A 19812-nucleotide genomic window follows, 5' to 3' on the forward strand; every position below is an offset into this window, starting at 1 on the left:
ATATATCATATATATATCATATATATATCGTATATATATCATATATATATATATCATATATATATCATATATATATATCATATATATATCATATATATATATCATATATATATCATATATATATATCATATATATATCATATATATATATCATATATATATCATATCATATATATATATATCATATATATATATATCATATATATATATCATATATATATAATATCATATATATATATCATATCCTATATATATGTATATCATATCATATATATATATATATATCATATCCTATATATATGTATATCATATCATATCATATATATGTATATCATATCATATCATATATATATATATATATATATATATCATATATATATCATATCTATCATATATATATACCATATATATCATATCATATATATATATATCATATCATGTCATATATATATATCATATCCTATATATATGTATATCATATTATATATGTATATCATATCATATATGTATTTCATATATATATGTATATCATATATGTATATATATATATATATATATATATATATATATATATATATATATATGTATTTCATATATATATGTATATCATATATGTATATCATATATATATATATATATATATATATATATATATATATATATATATATATGTATATCATATATATATGTATATCATATCATATATATATGTATATCATATCATATCATATATATGCATATCATATCATCATATCAACTGTTTGTATCGTTCTTGCACTTAGTTCACCAGGTATATTTACCAGGTAGTTTTTTAAATTCTTTTTCATGAGTCCGGTTGCTCTTATAATTACTGGAATTATGGAGATCTTCCTACAATTCCACTTTCTTTTCATGTGGTACATAAGATCTTGAAATTTTTTTATATTTTCCCTCTCAACTCTGTTTAATCCATTATCACTGGGAATAATAACTGCTACTATTAATTAGAAGTAGAGAATAATCAATGCACTAAAACAATTTTCATTGGTTGGAAAATATTGAATTAACACTTTTCTGTGAAAACTCTTAACTTGCTTTTTGAAGTGAAGAGGAGATCATATCCCAAGTAAAAAAAAAACAAAAAAAAAACACACACACAAAACAAAGAAAAAGGGTGGCTATTCAAGCCAGTCGTATTTTGGCATTCGTTCGAATTGCATCTTGATCTCACTACACTTAACTAATCTCTTTACTTAAAACTTTGCTGGTGTATATTTGAAAAAGTTTATGAACCCATTCTTGTTGTTGTGTATCATTCATGATGATAGTGTTGGCATTCGATTCCCCGATATCTTTCTATTAAGAATTCTTACTAAAAAGATATCGATTACGAGGGGCCACGTAAAAGTTGCCAACGTCCCTCAGTAAAAGTGTTTCTATGGAACGAACTAGATTCGTACTTAGCACACTCAAGTTGTCAGTCTGTGTCATTAACCACTGAGCCATAGTCATTATACTATTGCTGGTGTTGGATTGGAAATAAAACCATCTGCCAGTTCGTTTTTTTTTTGGGGGGGGGGAGGGGTTCACTCATTAAAATAATTAATTTACACCTGGTTTTGATTTTTGGATAACTTTGGTTAATTCCTATTTCAATCATGTACATTATTTAATGAAATTGTTTTCAGCATGATTTGGCCATTATTCCCAAGCAACTTTTTCTTTTCTTTTTTTTTTTTTACGTTTTTACTTTGAAATGTCGTCTGAAAAAATATAGTCGTCATCTTTCAGAAAGAGGCCAACTAAGAAAACGATACGTTAAATTCATTATTTTTTTAAAGCCATTATTTTTTTTTAATTCATTATTTTTTAAAGTCATTATTTTTTTTAAATTCATAAATTTTCTACTAATGGACAGAATTATTAACTTGAGTTACCGTTAGTCTGTTTCTGGATTTGTTTATAAAGATGGCAACTATATTTTTCCGGCCTACTTTTCATTTCAGTGTTTCTGTTTCACGTGCACAATGAAACCTGCTATAAACATTTTTTTTAAAAAATGTTATATCTTTTTTTGTATTAACATACTTTTAATAAAATAAGTAATAATGAATAGTAAAGTTTTCTTTTCTTTCTTTTTTTTTAAAAAAAAAAAAACTAGCATTAGAATTTCCCAAAACGGAAATAAATAAAATGAAGTGTGGAGAACTTTTCTTTTTAAGTTTTAAAAATTTTAAAAAGAAAATAAAAAGAGAAATAAATGTATTTTCATTTTTGATTCGTGATTATTATTGTTAAAATTCATTCGTAAAACTTAAAAAATAAAAATAAATCAGAGATTTTAAAAAATGTTTATATTTTAAAAATGTTTTATTTTCTATTTTTAAATTATATAAAAGTTGAATGTTATTGTCAAAGACTGTTCATGCATGACTGCAAAATTATTTAGGAGTTCCTTGTAGATGTGGTCAAAACTGGATATCAATTGTCCAAACGAAATGTCCGAATGATATCTTCAATATTGTCAATAGTTAAAAAAAAAAAAAGCAAACAAATAATTTTGATAATTAACGAGTAACGTTTACATAATCGGTCACTATTTAATGCAATTAATTTAAAATTCAAATGTTTTGTTTGTTTATTTTTTCCCCAGCATCTATTTCATCGATCAACTGATGTTCAATGTGGGTTAATCATTTTAATTTAGAAATTAACTTTTTTGTTGTTTGTTAATGCTTGTCCAAACGCTGCATTAAACCTTTAATAATACCGTGTTTATACTTATGATGGTGTATATTCTCCTGCAATCAACTGCTGCTGCAAAGTGTGGTTGTCAATTTTAAGCGAATGTATTGTGTTGTACGTTCTCTCTCTCTCTCTCTCTCTCTCTCTCTCTTTCGCCCACCCCCCGTCTTTGTCGCGTCTCCCTCCCTATGCTGCGTGCGTGTGTGCAGTTGGTAGCTCAATGAAATGTATGAGTACAAGTCAGCACCAGAGCGAGGCTCACGATCCTCATAGCAATGGCGCTGAGGTATGAATAGCCAACTACGGCAAAGAGAGACTGATTTTTCTTCTTATGTTGTCTCTTTTTGATTTATAGGATCTACTTGCAAAACCAGCTCCATGAACAATGTCCACACGACCTGACTATTCTGACTTGGGACGTCTAGACGGTAAGTAAATTCATTTCTTTCTTTTTCATTCTCGCCTTTTTTTTTTGTATTTCCTATCAAGGAGAACATGCATTGTGTATATTTGCATTGCAGTTTAGTTTGTGTTAGGATAAAGTCTGACGTCTTTCCGTCCATCTTGCAAGCAATACTTTGTTATCTTATAATTTCTCATACGAAATGTGCAAGCCTTTTTCTGTCCGTTATCTCAACTAAAAACGTATCTAGTTGCCACGGAAATCCAATTAAAAAAAAAACGAAGCCAGTTTCTCTTTTCTTTTCGACACTAACATTTGACAGATGTACAATTATTACACGCACCGAATTCTATCCTCATTCACGAAGAAATTACTCCAAATTTTGGTAAATCGTCCAGTGACCGAAAAATACATCCTGCTTTATTCACAAACATTATTTACAAAAATAATTAAAAAAAAAAAAAAATGATATTAAAAAACCCTGTTAAGAAATACACCGATTTTCTCATCTGTCGGCTTCCCTTGATACATTCTCTTTGAACTTTTTCATTGTATACATTTTAATTGTTCTAGTTTTTTTTAACAGAATTAAATTTCCTAAAAAAAAAAAATTAAGAATATTTCCCATGTATACATTTCGTCGTTGTTCTTAGTTTGAAAGAATGGTGAGAATCTAGAAAGTAAATATGCTGTTTAACTTGTTTTCAATATCATTTATTTTTAGCGTCAATAACACCCGAGTATTATTCGTACAACATAGACGCTGGCATCATAGACCCTTGGGCTTATTATACAAGAGTGCGTATATTTAGGTTCGGCTCCAGGAGGACATCCTTCTAGGCACTATCTTCTCTCTTGGAGTAGAGAATGATTTATTGTCAGTCGCCTGATGCGCCTCCGCTGGGGAATGTCGACGGGCCCAGTCTTAGCAAATTTCGCAACCATCCTGAATCTCCCTTTTTAGTGAGGGGGGGGGGGCGGTTTAATTCAACCAACCTCATGTCTAACGCTGCTGGAATTGGGCGCGATTACAAGTACATAGACATCTATGTGGAGACATTGTGTTAACTATCTGGTAAATATACCCGGTGAACCAAGTGCAAGTAAGATTCAAACAATCGCACTTAAAGGGACGGTCAGAATCTTAAAAAAAAGATCTCTCGGTTAGAATATATACGATAGCGGGTGAATATTTGGCATCCATCCGGTAGGATGCCTCATACCCAGCTTGAACAAACGGCGCTAATGCAGTAAGTGCAGTGAGTGCACTTATTGATCCGCGCTATTTTTTTAAATAGTATTTTCAAGCTTAATTAAAGTTTTTTGTTTTTTCTTATTAAATTGTAAGGTTAAAGTACAGAATAAGTACAAAAGACCCTCCCCTCCCCATGTTAAGAATGGCTTTCTAAATAATAACGCTATTATTTCAGCACGGATCAATAAGTGCACTTGCACTAGTATCGAACAAACTAATAAGAAAATTGAAAAAAGTTAAATTAACTGAACTATCGCGTTGTTTTCTTGGTTCAACTGTGCGATTTTTAAAAGTTCTCTGGGAAAAATGCAATAAATAATATATTTTAGCGCACATATATGTGCGCTAAAATATATCCTGATTGACTTTAAAAATATTATTTAAGTTACGCCAATAATGTTATCGTTTTCTTGGCTACAGGAAAAAAAATCCATTTTTTAATTTTCAGTAATAATTTCCCCTGCCGAACAAAATTTATTAATCGACAGTAATATTAATGGAAATCAGTCATGGATGGCTAGAGTTGGTACTATCGTCGTACACGGTTAATTTGCACTCCGTTATTGTTTTGCTTTTCTTGGGGAGGGGGGAAATACAACCTTTTTGTTGTACTATTAAAATCATTCTCATTAAACACATGTCGAGTCGTGACTTCTTGTCCTTAAAGAACTGGCAAGTTCATTTTCTTTCTTTCTTTTTTAATAATTCACATTTTATTGATTGCAAATGCACTGAAAGTGGTAAAACTATACAAACACCGTGACAGCGAATTAACCCTACCCCTAACCCTAACCCTAACCCTAAACCCTAACCCTAACCCTAATCCTAACCCTAACGCTGTCACGGTGTTTGTATAATAATACCCTGAAAGTTCTGACATTCAAGTATTCTAAATTTATGAATACGTACAGATTTAAAATTTATTTTATATTTAATTTGGTTTTGGCACGTGTATAGAACTTAAACCGAACTTTAAAAAAACAAAAAACAAACAAAAACACTAAATTAAGTTTTAAGCTTAGTTCGGCAAAATTCTGTCTCGTTCGGTTCAAATTCTGTAGAAGCACTTACAATTAAAGAGAATACTTTAAGAAATGAACGTAACTTTATTGGTAGTGAGTGATTTTTTTGAGGGGTTTGTTTTACGGTACACATAGATTCGAAAAAGTTGTCACAAAACAAATATAGAACAAATAAATGTTATCAAAGGCAAGATAAGTTACTTTTCTACCAAATTGGATATGTTTTTAGTGTTTATATTTAATGTAACATGTTTATTCAGCTCGAAAAACATACCGATGTATTGGAAAATTTAAAATGGCAGCCGACTCTCTCTTTGCGGCGGTAAGTGTGGGAAAAGGAGTTATAAATTAAACCCCCCCCCCAAAAAAAAACCAGACAAAATACTGTTAAAAACTCGCTCAATATATCTTACCGTGACATAGGCTGACATATATTCGGTGGGTTTTTGACAGTATTTTGACTGTTTTTTATTTATTTTTTATTTATTTATAACTCCTTTTCCCAAACTTATCGTCTCGAAGAGCGAGTCCACCGCCATTTTGAATTTTCGAATACATCGGTAAACACTGTATGTTTTTCGAGCTGAATAAACATGTTACATTAAATATAAACACTAAAAACATCTAGTTGGGCAGAAAAGTAACTTGCCTTTGATAACATTTATTTGTTCTATATTTGTTTTGCGACAACTTTTTCGAATCTGTGTACAGAAAAACAAACCCATTTTTTTTTTATTACAACAATGCTTTATATTATTTTAAAATATGGTGAGGAAAAAAAAATAAAGGAATCTGTCAGGACATAAAATCGCAAGTCAATCGCATTTCAAGTTCGCAACTTCCGTTTTAATTTTATCAAAACAAAACAATTTTGCGTTCACCAAAAGTGAAAGTTGACTTACTTTTAAGCTGAGCTTTTTTTTTTGACAGTTTGAAGTAAACAAGCTGTTTTAGGAATCCTTTGCAAAATACTCGGTGTCTTATTAATTTTAACTTTTATGTTTGCTATTTAATATTTGATGACAATATTTTAAGTGTTTAACAATAAGAAAATATAATTAAATAATATTTTTTTCTTTTTTTTTTCTTTTCTTTTTTAAATCTTTCAAATTCGATTTCCAGAGCTAGCCATCTCCACGTGATTATTGACCATATGGATAAAGTTTCACTTGAAAATTGACTTTCGAACTATTTATCATAAAATATTCATGGGGTTTCTTCTTTTAGGACTCCACAGAAAGGATTAAAATAAATGTTTTCAAAATTGGATACTTATGCAGAAAGCACTGTACTGAAATAATAACGTTAGTGTTTTGTAACTATTCTGTACTTTCACATAACAATTTGATAAACAAAAGATACTTTAAAACTTAAAAAATACTATTTATAAAAAAAAATAGCACGGTACCTTCTCTGCGTAAGCACCAAAATTTGATTTAAATCCATCCAAACACTTTTATAGTTCCATTTGATTTTCAAAGCCGTTAAATTATAATTTGTATTATTGTTCATTATTTTCATCGTGGTTTGTCCGAATAATTCAAAATATCAGTACTCATGAATCAGCGAAAAAAAAAAAAAAAAATGAAATTTTGAATTATTTTGATAGTTTAAAGACTGAAAAAAGCAACACAATTTTACTAATTTTATAGATGAGAAATAGATTTTAGTTTCAAACGAATAAAATGTATTTTGCAAATACGACGACCGTACTTGCCCCCCCCCCCAACCAGTTATTTAACATAATTTTATTTTTAATACACAATTACTTTATTATTAACTAGTTCGACATATCCGGCGTTGCCCGAGGGTCTTTTTACGCTTGTTTTTGTTTCACATTTTTTAAATAGAATTTTGAAAACACAAATGTAATTATTGCGATATCGTTTGGTACTTAAACCATTCATTGAACTAAATTGTTTCAAAATAATTATAACGTAAAAAAGCTCTCTGTTCAAACTCCTCGGCTTAATGTTCACATGGAACATGAATTAAAAAAAATACATTGAGGGTATTGCCAAGGTTGCTGCTAAGAAGAGGGCTCTCTCTACCGTGCTAGAAAGTTACGCTTGAGAGTCTGTACCTCTCCAAGGCCACCATTCGGCGAATGGTCCATTCGCTCACACATTGTTGCCGCATTTGGGCTAGTACTAGACAGGGTCACAAAAAGAGTCGCCAACTTAATAGGTCCCACACTGTCAGCCAAACTCCAGCCTCTGTCCCATCGACGAAATGTTGCACCCTTTTGTGCCTATTTTTACAAGTATTTTGATGGAAAGTGCCCGGCAACCTTCAAGCCTTTATACCCCCTCGACATAAATACCCCCGACTAACCTGACAAGCAGCAAAATCCCACCCCTCTACACTATAGATCCCTAGAAAGCCTGCTACTCAACTAATTTCTTCCCTCGAACTGCTAGACTTTAGAATTCCCTCCCGGGCCCCTGCTCTCTTGACTGCACTGACATACAGAATTTCAAGTGTAATGTGAAAAGACATTTTGCTGCCCAACTCCCTACGTAGTATCCCTTCAAATTTTGTCCCAATAGTAGCCCCTTACACCTAAGTGACACTGCCTTGTTTGGTGTGAAAAAAGCATAATAATAATAATAATAATAATAATAATAATAATAATAAACTAATTTTGTAGATGTATTTTCAATCTCTATAAAAACATTTCAATTTCAATACCTTCCAAAACTTTCAATCTTTTAATACGCGAGGACTTGCTAATAAACCAGAAATTACTGTATATTCAACAGTTTAAATGCTTTCAAATTTTGAAGGGTCACGAAGGAATTTTTTTTCCAACTAGACTTTCAAAATGGCTGACTTGTTTACGAAGAAACCGAAATGTGTTGTGCTTGATTTTATTTCGTTTTTTTTATAAGACTGCAAAAAAAAAAATCGCATTTTTTTTTTCAATATATTTGATTAATAGTAAATAAATAAATAATTCCTCTAGTCGCAACAAGCAACGGCAGCAACGCACGCGAAATTGTTTTATAATTTTGATAATATAAAGGTTTACTTATTTGTTAAAATTTTTTTACTTGTTTGTTTACCCCCACCTCTGTATGAGAACGACTAATGTTAAAATGATGCTAATTAACTCGAATAAATATGTATATACAGCTTTTAAATGTAGGTGCACTTGCTGTTTTGTGCGTGTGTGTTGGCTTAAATGTCGATGTTGGCTTTCTGACGTTAAGCTCCTGGCAACAGCCATTTACGCTACACACATGAACAATTGTTCTCTTCGATTATTCTCCATCCTCGGATTCAAATGATCTAATTGATGAAGAGCGGGAAGCTGCAGTTGCAACTGCTGGTTTGTTGTTGTTGTTGTTGTTTTCATTTCCATATGTTTTACAAGAAGCGTCGTTTAAAACTGTGTACATACATCTACATATATATTAAGTAGAAGCGTAACAAGTTGTTCGGGGTTTCATATTAAAAAGGCAGATGCCCTCTGCCCTCTTCCAATTATAAATAAATAAAGCCTACACAAAAGGCTAGGTAATAATTGTTTTAGTGTTTAGATCCACCCTCCTCCGTAATTTCAATTTATTTATTTAGCATTCATTTTAAAGCTTAGGATACATTTAAGGAAAACATTTGTCAAATGTCGGCTGCATCTCAACCAGAGTTGCGGAGTCGGAGCTTTTCGAAGCAGTCGAAGTTTGTTTACTCTCCGAAAGGATCAGTTTAACGAGTTTGAATATTATAAGACTTTAAACAAAGAGTCGTTCATATATTTTTAACTTTCAGGAGTCTGGGTCGAAATGAATGAAATCCTAGTTGTCGGTCGGGCCTTATACCACCAAAATCTGCAACCCTAATTTAAATTTAAAAAAAAATTCCATAATATCTTAATGATTTATTTGTGAAATGGATTCCGGAAAGATTTCTATTGCACCCCACCCAAACCTACTTCAGTAAAAAAAAAAAAATAATTAAAATAGTACGTTATGGTAACTTTATGACCGCTATAAATTGAGAAGGGAAATAACTCTAACTTATTATGGTAATGTCCAAAATCAGTGCTCGGAAAAATCAAGTTACCGGAAGTGGATATGGAATAGAACGGAGTCTGGCGTCAAGACAAAACCATATATATATTTTTTTTTAATTACTTTAGTTTTGACACTTGTATTATCACGAAACAAAAAATGATATTAAAAAAAAACAAAAAAAAAAACTTCTTGTATTATCAAATAATAAAACAAATATTTTTTTAAAACAAAACAAAAATATATTAAAGAGAGACTATATATATATATAAAACTTTATAATATATAATATATATAATAGTGTAGTTAGCGGCGTAAATTATTTGGCAGACAAAAAATTATAAAAAAAATATTTATTTTATATAAAACACATTATTAGACCCAAAGGCTGAAAACAAGAAAAAAAAAAGTTCATTTTTATTATTTTTTTTTTCATCATTTTTATTAAAATTACGACATTCGAGGCCGCCAGTTGGCTATGTGGCCTTAAGGTTTAACAGATGGACCTTTTTAAGGCCAAATTTTGTCTTTTTACGTTCTTTAATAGAACCATGTTTTTGGCTATCATATTTTCTTGTAATGAGAGCGTAAAAAAAAAAAAAAAAGGCCAGTCTGTTAAACTTTAGAAAGGCCAAATTTTAAAAGCAATACGGCTTCCTCGAATGTCGTACATTTAGTTTAATAAAAATGAATTTTTTTTCTGGTTTTATTTTAGCCTTTGGGTCTAATGTGTTTTATATAAAAATAAATAGTTTTTATAATTTTTTGTCTGTCAAATAAGTTACGCTGCTAAACTACACATTTACCATATGATTTATATATTTTTTTGTTTCGTCGTAAAACAAGTATTAAAACTAAATCAATTTTTAAAATAAAATATTTGTTTTATTATTTGATAATACAAGAAGTATTTTTTGTTTATGTTATTTTTTTTTGTGTCGTGATAACATAAGATTTGTTAAAACTAATGTCTTAAAATAAATATATGGTTTCGTTCTCCGTATCTTGACTCCGTTCCGTTCTATAATCAACGCACTTCAGGTAGCTTGATTTTTTTTTCCGAGCACTAATCTTGGACATTATCCGTATTATTTAGTGCACAAAATTATGGTTCGCGTAAAGAAATACTCTTCCATAAAAAAATCGATTTTTCTCGGTTATCAGTATTATAAAAATGTAAATAAATGAAAAATTTAAAAACCATATAATTTATTCTATTTCTAGTAGTGTGTTCGTTGGCTCAGTTGGTAAAGCAGTGACTCTATTACCAATTTCTGTTTATCCGTTTCTTCTCCTTTCTTTCTTTCTCTCTCTCTCTCTCTCTCTTTCTCTCTCTCATATTAGTGATGATGAGACGATTCCAATATTTTTCCTGATTCCGATTCTTTTAAATATCGAAATATAGTTTTTTTTTTGGGGGGGGGGTACAGCAAAACTCGTGAAATATGATTATATATAATTTTCTAAACGTATCTCATGGAGATAATAGCTTTAAGTTTTATTGGCAGTTTAAAATTAATAAATATTTATCACTTCATTTAATACGAGCCATAAAAAATTAAGTTTTAACCAAAAACAAACAAATAAAAACTATGCCATTTGGCATCGGAAAATAGGCACAAATTTTTCTTATACCTCCATCGTCCCAACAGTAATATAGATTATTAATCAGATCGGGAAAATCGGAACTTTTTCTGCTTCTTTTTCTGATGCCAAAACGATTCTTTTAATTGTTTTATTTATTTGATTTTGTTGAAAGCAAAATCTTCCACTACTCGTAGTAATGATAAAATAAATTTTAATTTCAAATTACAATAAAACTAAAATCTATAAATCTTCGCCTACAAGTGTATTTTTACGTTTGAGAAAAAGATCTGAACACCTGTTTACGATGGACGGAGGAAAATAATAACTCTTTAGTTTAATATTTAGATATTTCTAAAGAATCGGTAATTGTGTCGGAATCGGAAAAATATTGGAATCGCCCCATAGTTGTTCCTATTTACAATGCCTCCCCACGGGACAGAGTTAGACACCAGGGTCGTATTTTAATGTGGAGAAAAGGAACAAAAAAAAATTGTCTCAGTAGTGAAGGATTTCTCCTCCACTGACAGAGAACAAGAAATTGAAGTGCAACATCTGAAGATACTACACTTTGATCTTATTCCGAAGGCCAAGAATCGTCCCATAGTTGTTAGATAAGTCATTCATTGGTACCTTCGGTTTCAAGCCCGATAATTAGGGCCGTTTTAGATATCCATACCAATTCTCTTCAGCCAATACTCATCTCCTGAGTATAGTCTGCATAGAACTTGATATTGATATCTAAAACGGTCCTAATTATCGGTCTTGAAACCGACGGTACCAATGACTTATCTCATCTAACAACTTTCTGTATAGAAAATATAAATACGCTCTTAATTTTCGGATATCTTCGGATTTTCCTTTTAATTGAGCACTCTGCTGGATTTCCCCCCCCTCCCAAACTAATCATATATATATATATCTATCTATCTATCTATATCTATCTATCTATCTATATCTATATCTTCTTCTATATATCTATAAAAACAGAGATGTGTGTGCCACAGACGATTTCTGATTGGTTAATCCAATAATCACATCTCCTAAAAAACAATCGTTTCTACGCTCTTACCTTTACCATAAAATATTATGGCTTTATTTATTGTCCATCTTGGAAGGGTGTAATTTTTTAATAACTTCTTATTTACAAATTAAAAAAATACGAAACTATTATACCAAACTAAACTACACGAAACCCGCACACACGCACACACACACGTTCACTACCGTCACGTTGTTATGGCAACCAAACCCGCTGACTACACAGTAAATGTGATTTTCTTCATTTTCTCATTTCACTCGTGGTCTTAAATTTATTTCGGGTTTGTATTACTGTACACATAGATTCGAATAAGTTGCCAAAAAACAAATATATAACAAATAAATGTTATCAAAGGCAAGATAAATTACTTTTCTACCAAACTGGATATATTTTTCGTGTTTTTATTCAATTTAACATGTTTATTCAGCTCGAAAAGCATACAGTGTTTACCGATGTATTGAAAAATTCAAGATGGCGGCCGATTCTCTCTTTAACACGGTAAGTTTGGAAAAAGGTGTAATAAATAAAAAACCGGTTAAAATACTGTTAAAAACTCGCTCAATATATGTTACCGTGACATAGGTTGACATATATTCGGCGGGTTTTTAATAGTATTTTGTATAGTTTTTTATTTATAACACCTTTTCCCAAACTTACGGTGTTAAAGAATGTGTGAGACGCCATCTTGAATTTTCCAACACATCGGTAAACACTATATTCTTTTCGCGCTGAATAAACATGTTAAATTGAATAAAAACACGAAAAATATATCCAGTTTTTATCGGTTTTTTACCTTCTCTGCAGAAGTACAAAAAAACGGAAGGTACTTTTACAGAATGTTAAACTATTCTTTCGAAGAAATTTAGCAAGAATACCTGTAAACCAGGAAATCGGTAAAATGTCATCATGGATGAATACTTGTCTATTATAATTTCTACCCTTGACAAAAACTTAGCCATAACAAAAAAGATTTATTGTTCAGATTGTTTTTGAGATTGATTTCTAAAAAGATATTTTATAAATAAAATCGACTTTAAAATTTAAGACTTAAATTACAATAATTGAATTTAAACATTCTTATTTCAATATTTGGCACATAACACCTGCAAAAATGATCACAATGTCAGGATTTCATTTTATTTCAGAATCGATGGCAAATTGTGTAGATTGATATCTCATTATATTAAATACTAATATTTAACATTAGTTTATCATTTAAGCCGATAAAAAGCCCTTTTTTTTTTTTTTTCGAGTCATAAAAGGATTTGGAGTTTCCTAATCAACCTTTCGGGTGCAGTTGCACGCTCTCAAAATAACTAAAGTGTTGGATTTAAAAAAATTGGTTCATTAAAACTAAACAGGTTTAGTTTTAATAAAAAAAAAAATTTAAAAAAAATCGCTTTGGTAATTAGATATGTCGTATGGTTATCCCTAATCGCTGAATAAAACCGCTAACGAGTTGAATGATTACGACATAAAATTAAACTCGGGTTCCTGAAACGGAAACTTCGTTTGTTTTTGTTTTTTTCTTATCAATATATTTACATTGTTATTTTGTTTTCATTTTCAATCATTCGAACAGTTTTCTTTTTCAAGTAATCCAAGTTACAAAATTCCCACTGTTTACTATGCTAAAATCACAATGACTAATGTATACCTATTAACCCTTATCCTTGAGTGACACCCATGTAAAAAAAAAAATCACTCGAACAGTTTTCTTTTTATAATGTACAGTTTTAAAAGTTTAAAAACTATATAGTTTTTACTTCAGGAAAATTAATGGGTCAGTTTTTACGATGTGGCCTGTTAAAATACTGTTAAAAACTCGCTCAATATATGTTACCGTGACATAGGTTGACATATATTCGGCGGGTTTTTAATAGTATTTTGTATAGTTTTTTATTTATAACACCTTTTCCCAAACTTACGGTGTTAAAGAGGGTGTGAGACGCCATCTTGAATTTTCCAACACATCGGTAAACACTGTATGTTTTTCGAGCTGAATAAATATATTACATTGAATAAAAACACAAAAAATATATCCAGTTAGGTAGAAAAGTAACTTATCTTGCCTTTGATAACATTTATTTATATATTTGTTTTTGACTATTTTTTCGAATCTATGTGTACAGTAATACAAACCCACGATATGAATACTCACGTTGTTATATATATATATATATATATATATATATATATATATATATATATATATATATATATATATATATATATATATATATAAATGAGATTATAGCAGTTAAAAAACATTTTTAAAACACACACACACCTTTTTCAAAGTGATCAGAAATCGTATAAAAGTAAAAAGGGTAAATTTTTACTTACTTTCAAACTTAATCACCTTTAACGTGACTTTTACAGTTTTTTTTAAATGGAATTCATTTACCGATACAAAAGAAATGATAAGTAAATAAATCCATAAATAAATATTATAAATGGTTTATTTTAATACTTGCCAGGATGCGGAGGAAAATGAATGAAGGGGGAGGGGAATAAAATAAAAACATTTTGGAAACAGAGTAAGTTTGAAAGAATTGCTTTGCACAGAAAGAAATTAATGAAAAAATAAAATTAAATTTCTTTTCTTTCTTGATTTTTTTTAGTTTTTTATGAAAAAGGAAGTCAAAATTAAGACTATAAAAAACAATTTTTATCAGGAGCGAACCTCAGTCGTCAGGTCTGTAAAAAAAAGACGTGGAATAATAAATGTTTTCTAATACAAATTGTTTTTACTTATGTGTCCATTTGTCTCTTTGAAGTTCGTTTGTTTAATATATCGGTTTGCAATATAATTTTGTCATTCTGTCAGACTCAAATTTTAAATCTATATATCTATAAAAGTGAAAGTGTGTGTGTGTGTGTGTGTGTGTGTGTGTCTGTGTACATTTCCCTACGAAATAACTCTGTCAATTTTTAGTCTACAGACTCGAAATTTGATATACAGGGTACTGAGATTTGGAAAAATCTATGTGATCGGTTTTTAGCCAGAAATTTGGCGATTAAGGGGTCAAAGTTCAACGATTTGAGCTTTGAGAACTCTACCAAACTTCTCCGACAATTTTGGGTCTACACACTTGAAATTTTAGATATAGCTTCCGTGGACATGGATCTAACTTAATAACTTGATTTGAGCCCACAACAATAAATTTTAAGGGGTCATAATAGGGGTCAAAGTTTAAAAAATTACCCCCTTTTTTTTGCTCAGCATACACCTCCAAACACCCGGGCAACGCCGGGCACCCATGCTAGTATATATATATATATATATCGTATTGGTGGAGGTGGGGCTACGAAGCACGGGTATTCCTATTTTTAGGTGAATGTCAATTTCGTGCTTAAAAGATACTTAAAAAAAAAAAAAGTGTTTGTGACTACAGAAATATGAATGAGAACCATTTTAATGGCACATGTACATGTTACAGTTAAGCAGCCCTATCAACAGGCGACGGGGTAGGAAATGCTGTTTGACCACCTGTTGTTAAGTCAAAGTGTGTGTGTGTGTGTGTGTGTGTGTGTGTGTCAGTCACATGTCTAGTAGAATAATAGCGTTGACGTTATTTCTGGTTAGTGGATAGGGGGCAGGGGCTGCGTTCAGAAAATAGCTTACAAAATGTCTCAACAAAGATGTGAAGAGAAATTTCTATGAAAGCAAAAACATTTTGGCAAACTTCCTGCTTTGGTGTTTTAAAGTTTGCCAACTGATAATTTGTTATCTGGGTTTTCTTATAGTTTCAGCATCACACATTAGTCATTGCTTCTCCTACTTGTCGCTTTGATTGCAGGTAAAAGTTCTCTCTCTCTCTCTCTCTCTCTCTCTCTCTCTCTCTCTCTCTCTCTCTCTCTCTCTCTCTCTCACTCACACACACGAGATTGTTAGAAATTCTGCAAATGCATCAGGTCGCTTGATTGGCTAATTCATGCTGTATATTGTTTTATAACGAACATTCCTATTGGTTAATTTTAACGCCCACACTCTAGCGAGTTTTGCGAGCTTTTGAACCTGTTTCTCTTTCAGTTCCAGTCAGAGTCGGCATGCAAATAAACTTGTATAACTTTCTCTTCAATTGAGAGTCTTGAGACTTTCATATTTTGTCTTACGAGGGACTAATACCACGGCCTACGAAAGGGCGAATATTAACTGTTTCAGTCTCGAAAGACTTGCGCCTAAGTTAAGGCATTGTATGTAATAATGATTATTACACACTCGTCTTGTTGACGAGATTTTTTCATCTAAAAACTTCGTTCGTGTCTGTTCCGGAGATACGACTATTGTAAGCTCCAGTCTGGAGTCTTTCTTCAATTATGATCATTTGCCGACAACTACATTCTCAACCCAGAGAGAATGAAATTATTCGTTAACAGCTTCCAGGCTGGACCAGAACCTGTTGACATTTCATTTCCAGACCAGTGAAGAGAACTTACGAAGAATGAACTATCATATCGAAAGATATTTTATACCTGTACCCTTTGGCTAGCATAAATTTGTTTTGCAACACTTGTTCACCGAATAAATCAGAAGACTATTTTGAGGTAACTTGTATTTGTTTGTGGTTTCTTGCCTGCTAGGGGCTTAGACTGGGTGAGAAATTATTTCTCATAAGATTTACTGTGAATTAATTCAAGCAACAATTTTGGTTTTCAGGTGAAAACCTTATCTTGCGTGTCATGTCGAAATTAGTATGAATTCCAAAAATTACGAAAAATGATCCAGTAGAAAAATGGCAAGTAAAAACAGAATTTATCGTATGCTTTAATGTGGAAAGTTGTGCAACCAATCAGTATGACAAACAAGGGAGATAACCCTTGACTTAATTTAAGAGTCTGCCATTGTTTGACAAAAAAAATCTGAGAACGTAATTGTGGATATTTTCCGTTGCTAAAAATACATCTAACACATCTACTAGATCATTTTTTAAACGTATACCAAGTTTGTTACACGTAATACACAATTTCGTTTATCATAATCAAAATGGCTGTCATACACAAGTTAATGAAAGAACAAGTAAAAATATTTCGAATGATTCAATTAGACTTTTATCAAACATAAATAAGCATTACCATACTTAGGCAGAGAAGTTACCGTGCTGGAATAATAACGTTATCATTTAGAAACGTATTTTTAACATGAGGATGTTTTGTAACTATTCTGTACTTTCACCTAATCTATTTGTATATCTATAAAAGTGAGAATGTGTATGTGTGTGAGAAGACATTTCTCAACCTGTATACTCAATGAATTTTTGATCTACAGGTTTGAAATTAGGTATATAGGGTATTCAGATATGTGGATATTTTTAATTGGATTTCATCCGGAAAAAAACTTGCTAAGGGGTCAAAATTGAAAAATTGGTACTTGGTGGGGAGGGGGGGTAATCGGATTTTATCTATTTGTTAACTGTTTCACGACTGCACATGCACGAATGATTCACATGACAGATTCCTTTATATTAAAAACTAGCATTGGTACCCGACATTGCCCGGGTGTTTGGAGGTGTGTGTTGAGCAAAAAAAAAAAAAAATCCGTACCACGAAGGAGGAAAAGAATGTGAAAAAAACATGGTCTTTGCTGTTACAACCACTGCTAAACCGGAAGTGACGTAGGTTTAAATTAAGGCTAGACAATCGAAAAGGGGATGACTTTCGAAAATATCGGCGAAAAAAGCAACCCCTCCCTGTAGAAAAGTGCCCAGTTGAGGATGAAGAAATTAATGTTTTAGCCAATTTTTCGGTATTTGTCGTCTGAAGGGTTGAGCTTCCAAACAATACTGATCTTGTGAAAATTCGTCGCCTCTGTCAAAAGTTTTAGACAGACATGCAAACATACATACATAGATTTATATATTTGTAGCTCAAATTTTCGACCCAAACCGATTAAAAAGCTTGCCCTATCTCTGAATACCCTTTATGTAAAATTTTAAATGTTTAGACCAGAAAGTGTCTGAGTAATTTGGTAGAAACCGCAGAGGTCAAATTTTTTTTAACTTTGACCCATATTATGACCCCTTAAAATTTATTGTTTTGGGCTAAAATCGAGTTATTAAGTTAGACCCATGTCCAAGGAACCTATATCTACAATTTCAAGTGTTTAGACCCAAAATTGTCGGAGAAGTTTGGTAGAGTTCTCAAAGGTCAAATCATTGAACTTTGACCCCTTAATAGTCAAATTTCTGGCCGAAAACAAATTACACAGATTTTCCCAAATCTCAGTACCCTGTATATCAAATTTCGAGTCTGTAGACTTAAAATTGACAAAGTTATTGCGTAGGGAAATGTACACACACAGAGACATGTTCACTTTTATAAATAGACTAGCGGGGGGTACCCGCGCCGGCGTTGCCTGGGTGTTTGGAGGTGTGGTTTTGGGTAAATCAAAACTCCGGGAGTGGGGTGGGGGGGGGGTTTAAAATAAAAAAAGGTTTTAGTAGGTGAGTATGAGGATCGAACCCTTGAGGCAAAGTTAGAAATTAAAGTGTGAAAAAAAAGCGTGCAACGTTAAACATTGGGCCACCGAGAGATACTAACGGAAACACGTTTGAATTTATTTAATTACTTAGATTTGGCAATTGCACGTTTTAATGACTTAATGAAGTTAACTTTGACTGCGGGATAGTATTTCATTTACTACGGGAACGCTTTTTTTATTTTTATTTTCCCAAGATGTTGGTAGTGGGAGAGGGAGTCCAGCTCCCCTTGTCCAAATTGAATAGCAATTGTTTGATATAAGGAAAATATTTCCACATTGATCAAAGCTGATTGCTTTCGGACATTTCCGGCAATCGCCACCAGAAAAATACCGCCAGAATTAGTGTCGCTTTTATTATACGAAAAAGTCTAATCCACATGCGGCAAGCAAAAACTGTTGAATATTTATCTTCCCGAAGTCGAGCAAATTAAATAGACAGGCGACCTCCATTGTTAATACAGAGATATTATGATTTATATTTGATATAAAAGGTTTTAAGAAGTTGTGAGCGGACCGACTGCTTCTCTGAAAAAAGCCTTTCTTGGACATACACAAAAAGCGAACATACATACACACATTTTCGCTTTTATATATAACTAGCAGGGGTACCCGGCGTTGCCCGGGTGTTTGGAGGTGTGTGTGCTGTTAAATAAAAAAGAAACCGGGGGGGGGGGCGAACCCGAAGCCAGCCAGAATGAGTTACTGAAAGATGTTTGAATTTATTTAAGTAAGAACCAAATTGACAGGTGCGCGCACGGAACGACAACGATGTAAGCAATAGCTATTCAGCAAATGAGGTCAATGACCAGGTTTGTTTGTTATAAGCGAAGTAAAAAAAGAAAACGTTAAAACTTAAGCGGGGTGGGGGGGTAATCAAAACATTGAAATAAAAACACAAAAAAAACTAACATAAGGCAAACGAACAATGTTAAATGTAAAAATCGAAAAAAGAAAACAGAAAAACGAACACGTGAAAAATGGCTTATATAAGCCTGTTTCGATATTAAAATTAAAAAAAATCGGTGGGTACCCGGGTGTTTTTGGGTGTGGGGTCGTGGGTGGATAAGCGAAGTAAAAAAAAAACCCAGAAAAACGAACGTTACGTGAAAAATGGCTTAAATAACACTGGTTCAATATTTAAATTTAAAAAAAAAGACATCTCACACTACAATTCGAACCCAAAACGTTTAGATAATGAGCTAATGTGACGTACATGAAATTTAGTCAGTTTTTCAACTATTTAAAGTAAATCAGGTCATGACGTCATCTGACGCATGCGTAGAACC

At 31.7% G+C, this 19812-nt stretch overlaps 1 protein-coding gene across 7 annotated transcripts in view; it reads left to right on the forward strand.

Annotated features, from left to right (window-relative positions):
• Window positions 1-19812, forward strand: part of LOC145253848 (phospholipid-transporting ATPase IA-like) — a 517619-nt gene that overhangs the window by 155293 nt on the left and 342514 nt on the right. For 3 of the 7 annotated variants that reach the window (XM_080112987.1, XM_080112989.1, XM_080112972.1), the window contains exon 2: window positions 3079-3151. In XM_080112987.1, the coding sequence (XP_079969113.1) occupies window positions 3109-3151 (43 nt within the window). In that variant the 5' untranslated portion in view covers window positions 3079-3108. Of the gene's footprint in view, window positions 1-2922; window positions 3152-19812 lie in introns of those variants that run through there. The other 4 variants (XM_080112982.1, XM_080112991.1, XM_080112980.1 and 1 more) reach the window with 2 other exon arrangements.

The sequence above is a fragment of the Euprymna scolopes genome, chromosome 3 (genome assembly GCF_053919585.1).
Source record: "Euprymna scolopes isolate OS-2025 chromosome 3, ASM5391958v1, whole genome shotgun sequence".
Classification (NCBI taxonomy): Eukaryota; Metazoa; Mollusca; class Cephalopoda; order Sepiida; family Sepiolidae; genus Euprymna; species Euprymna scolopes.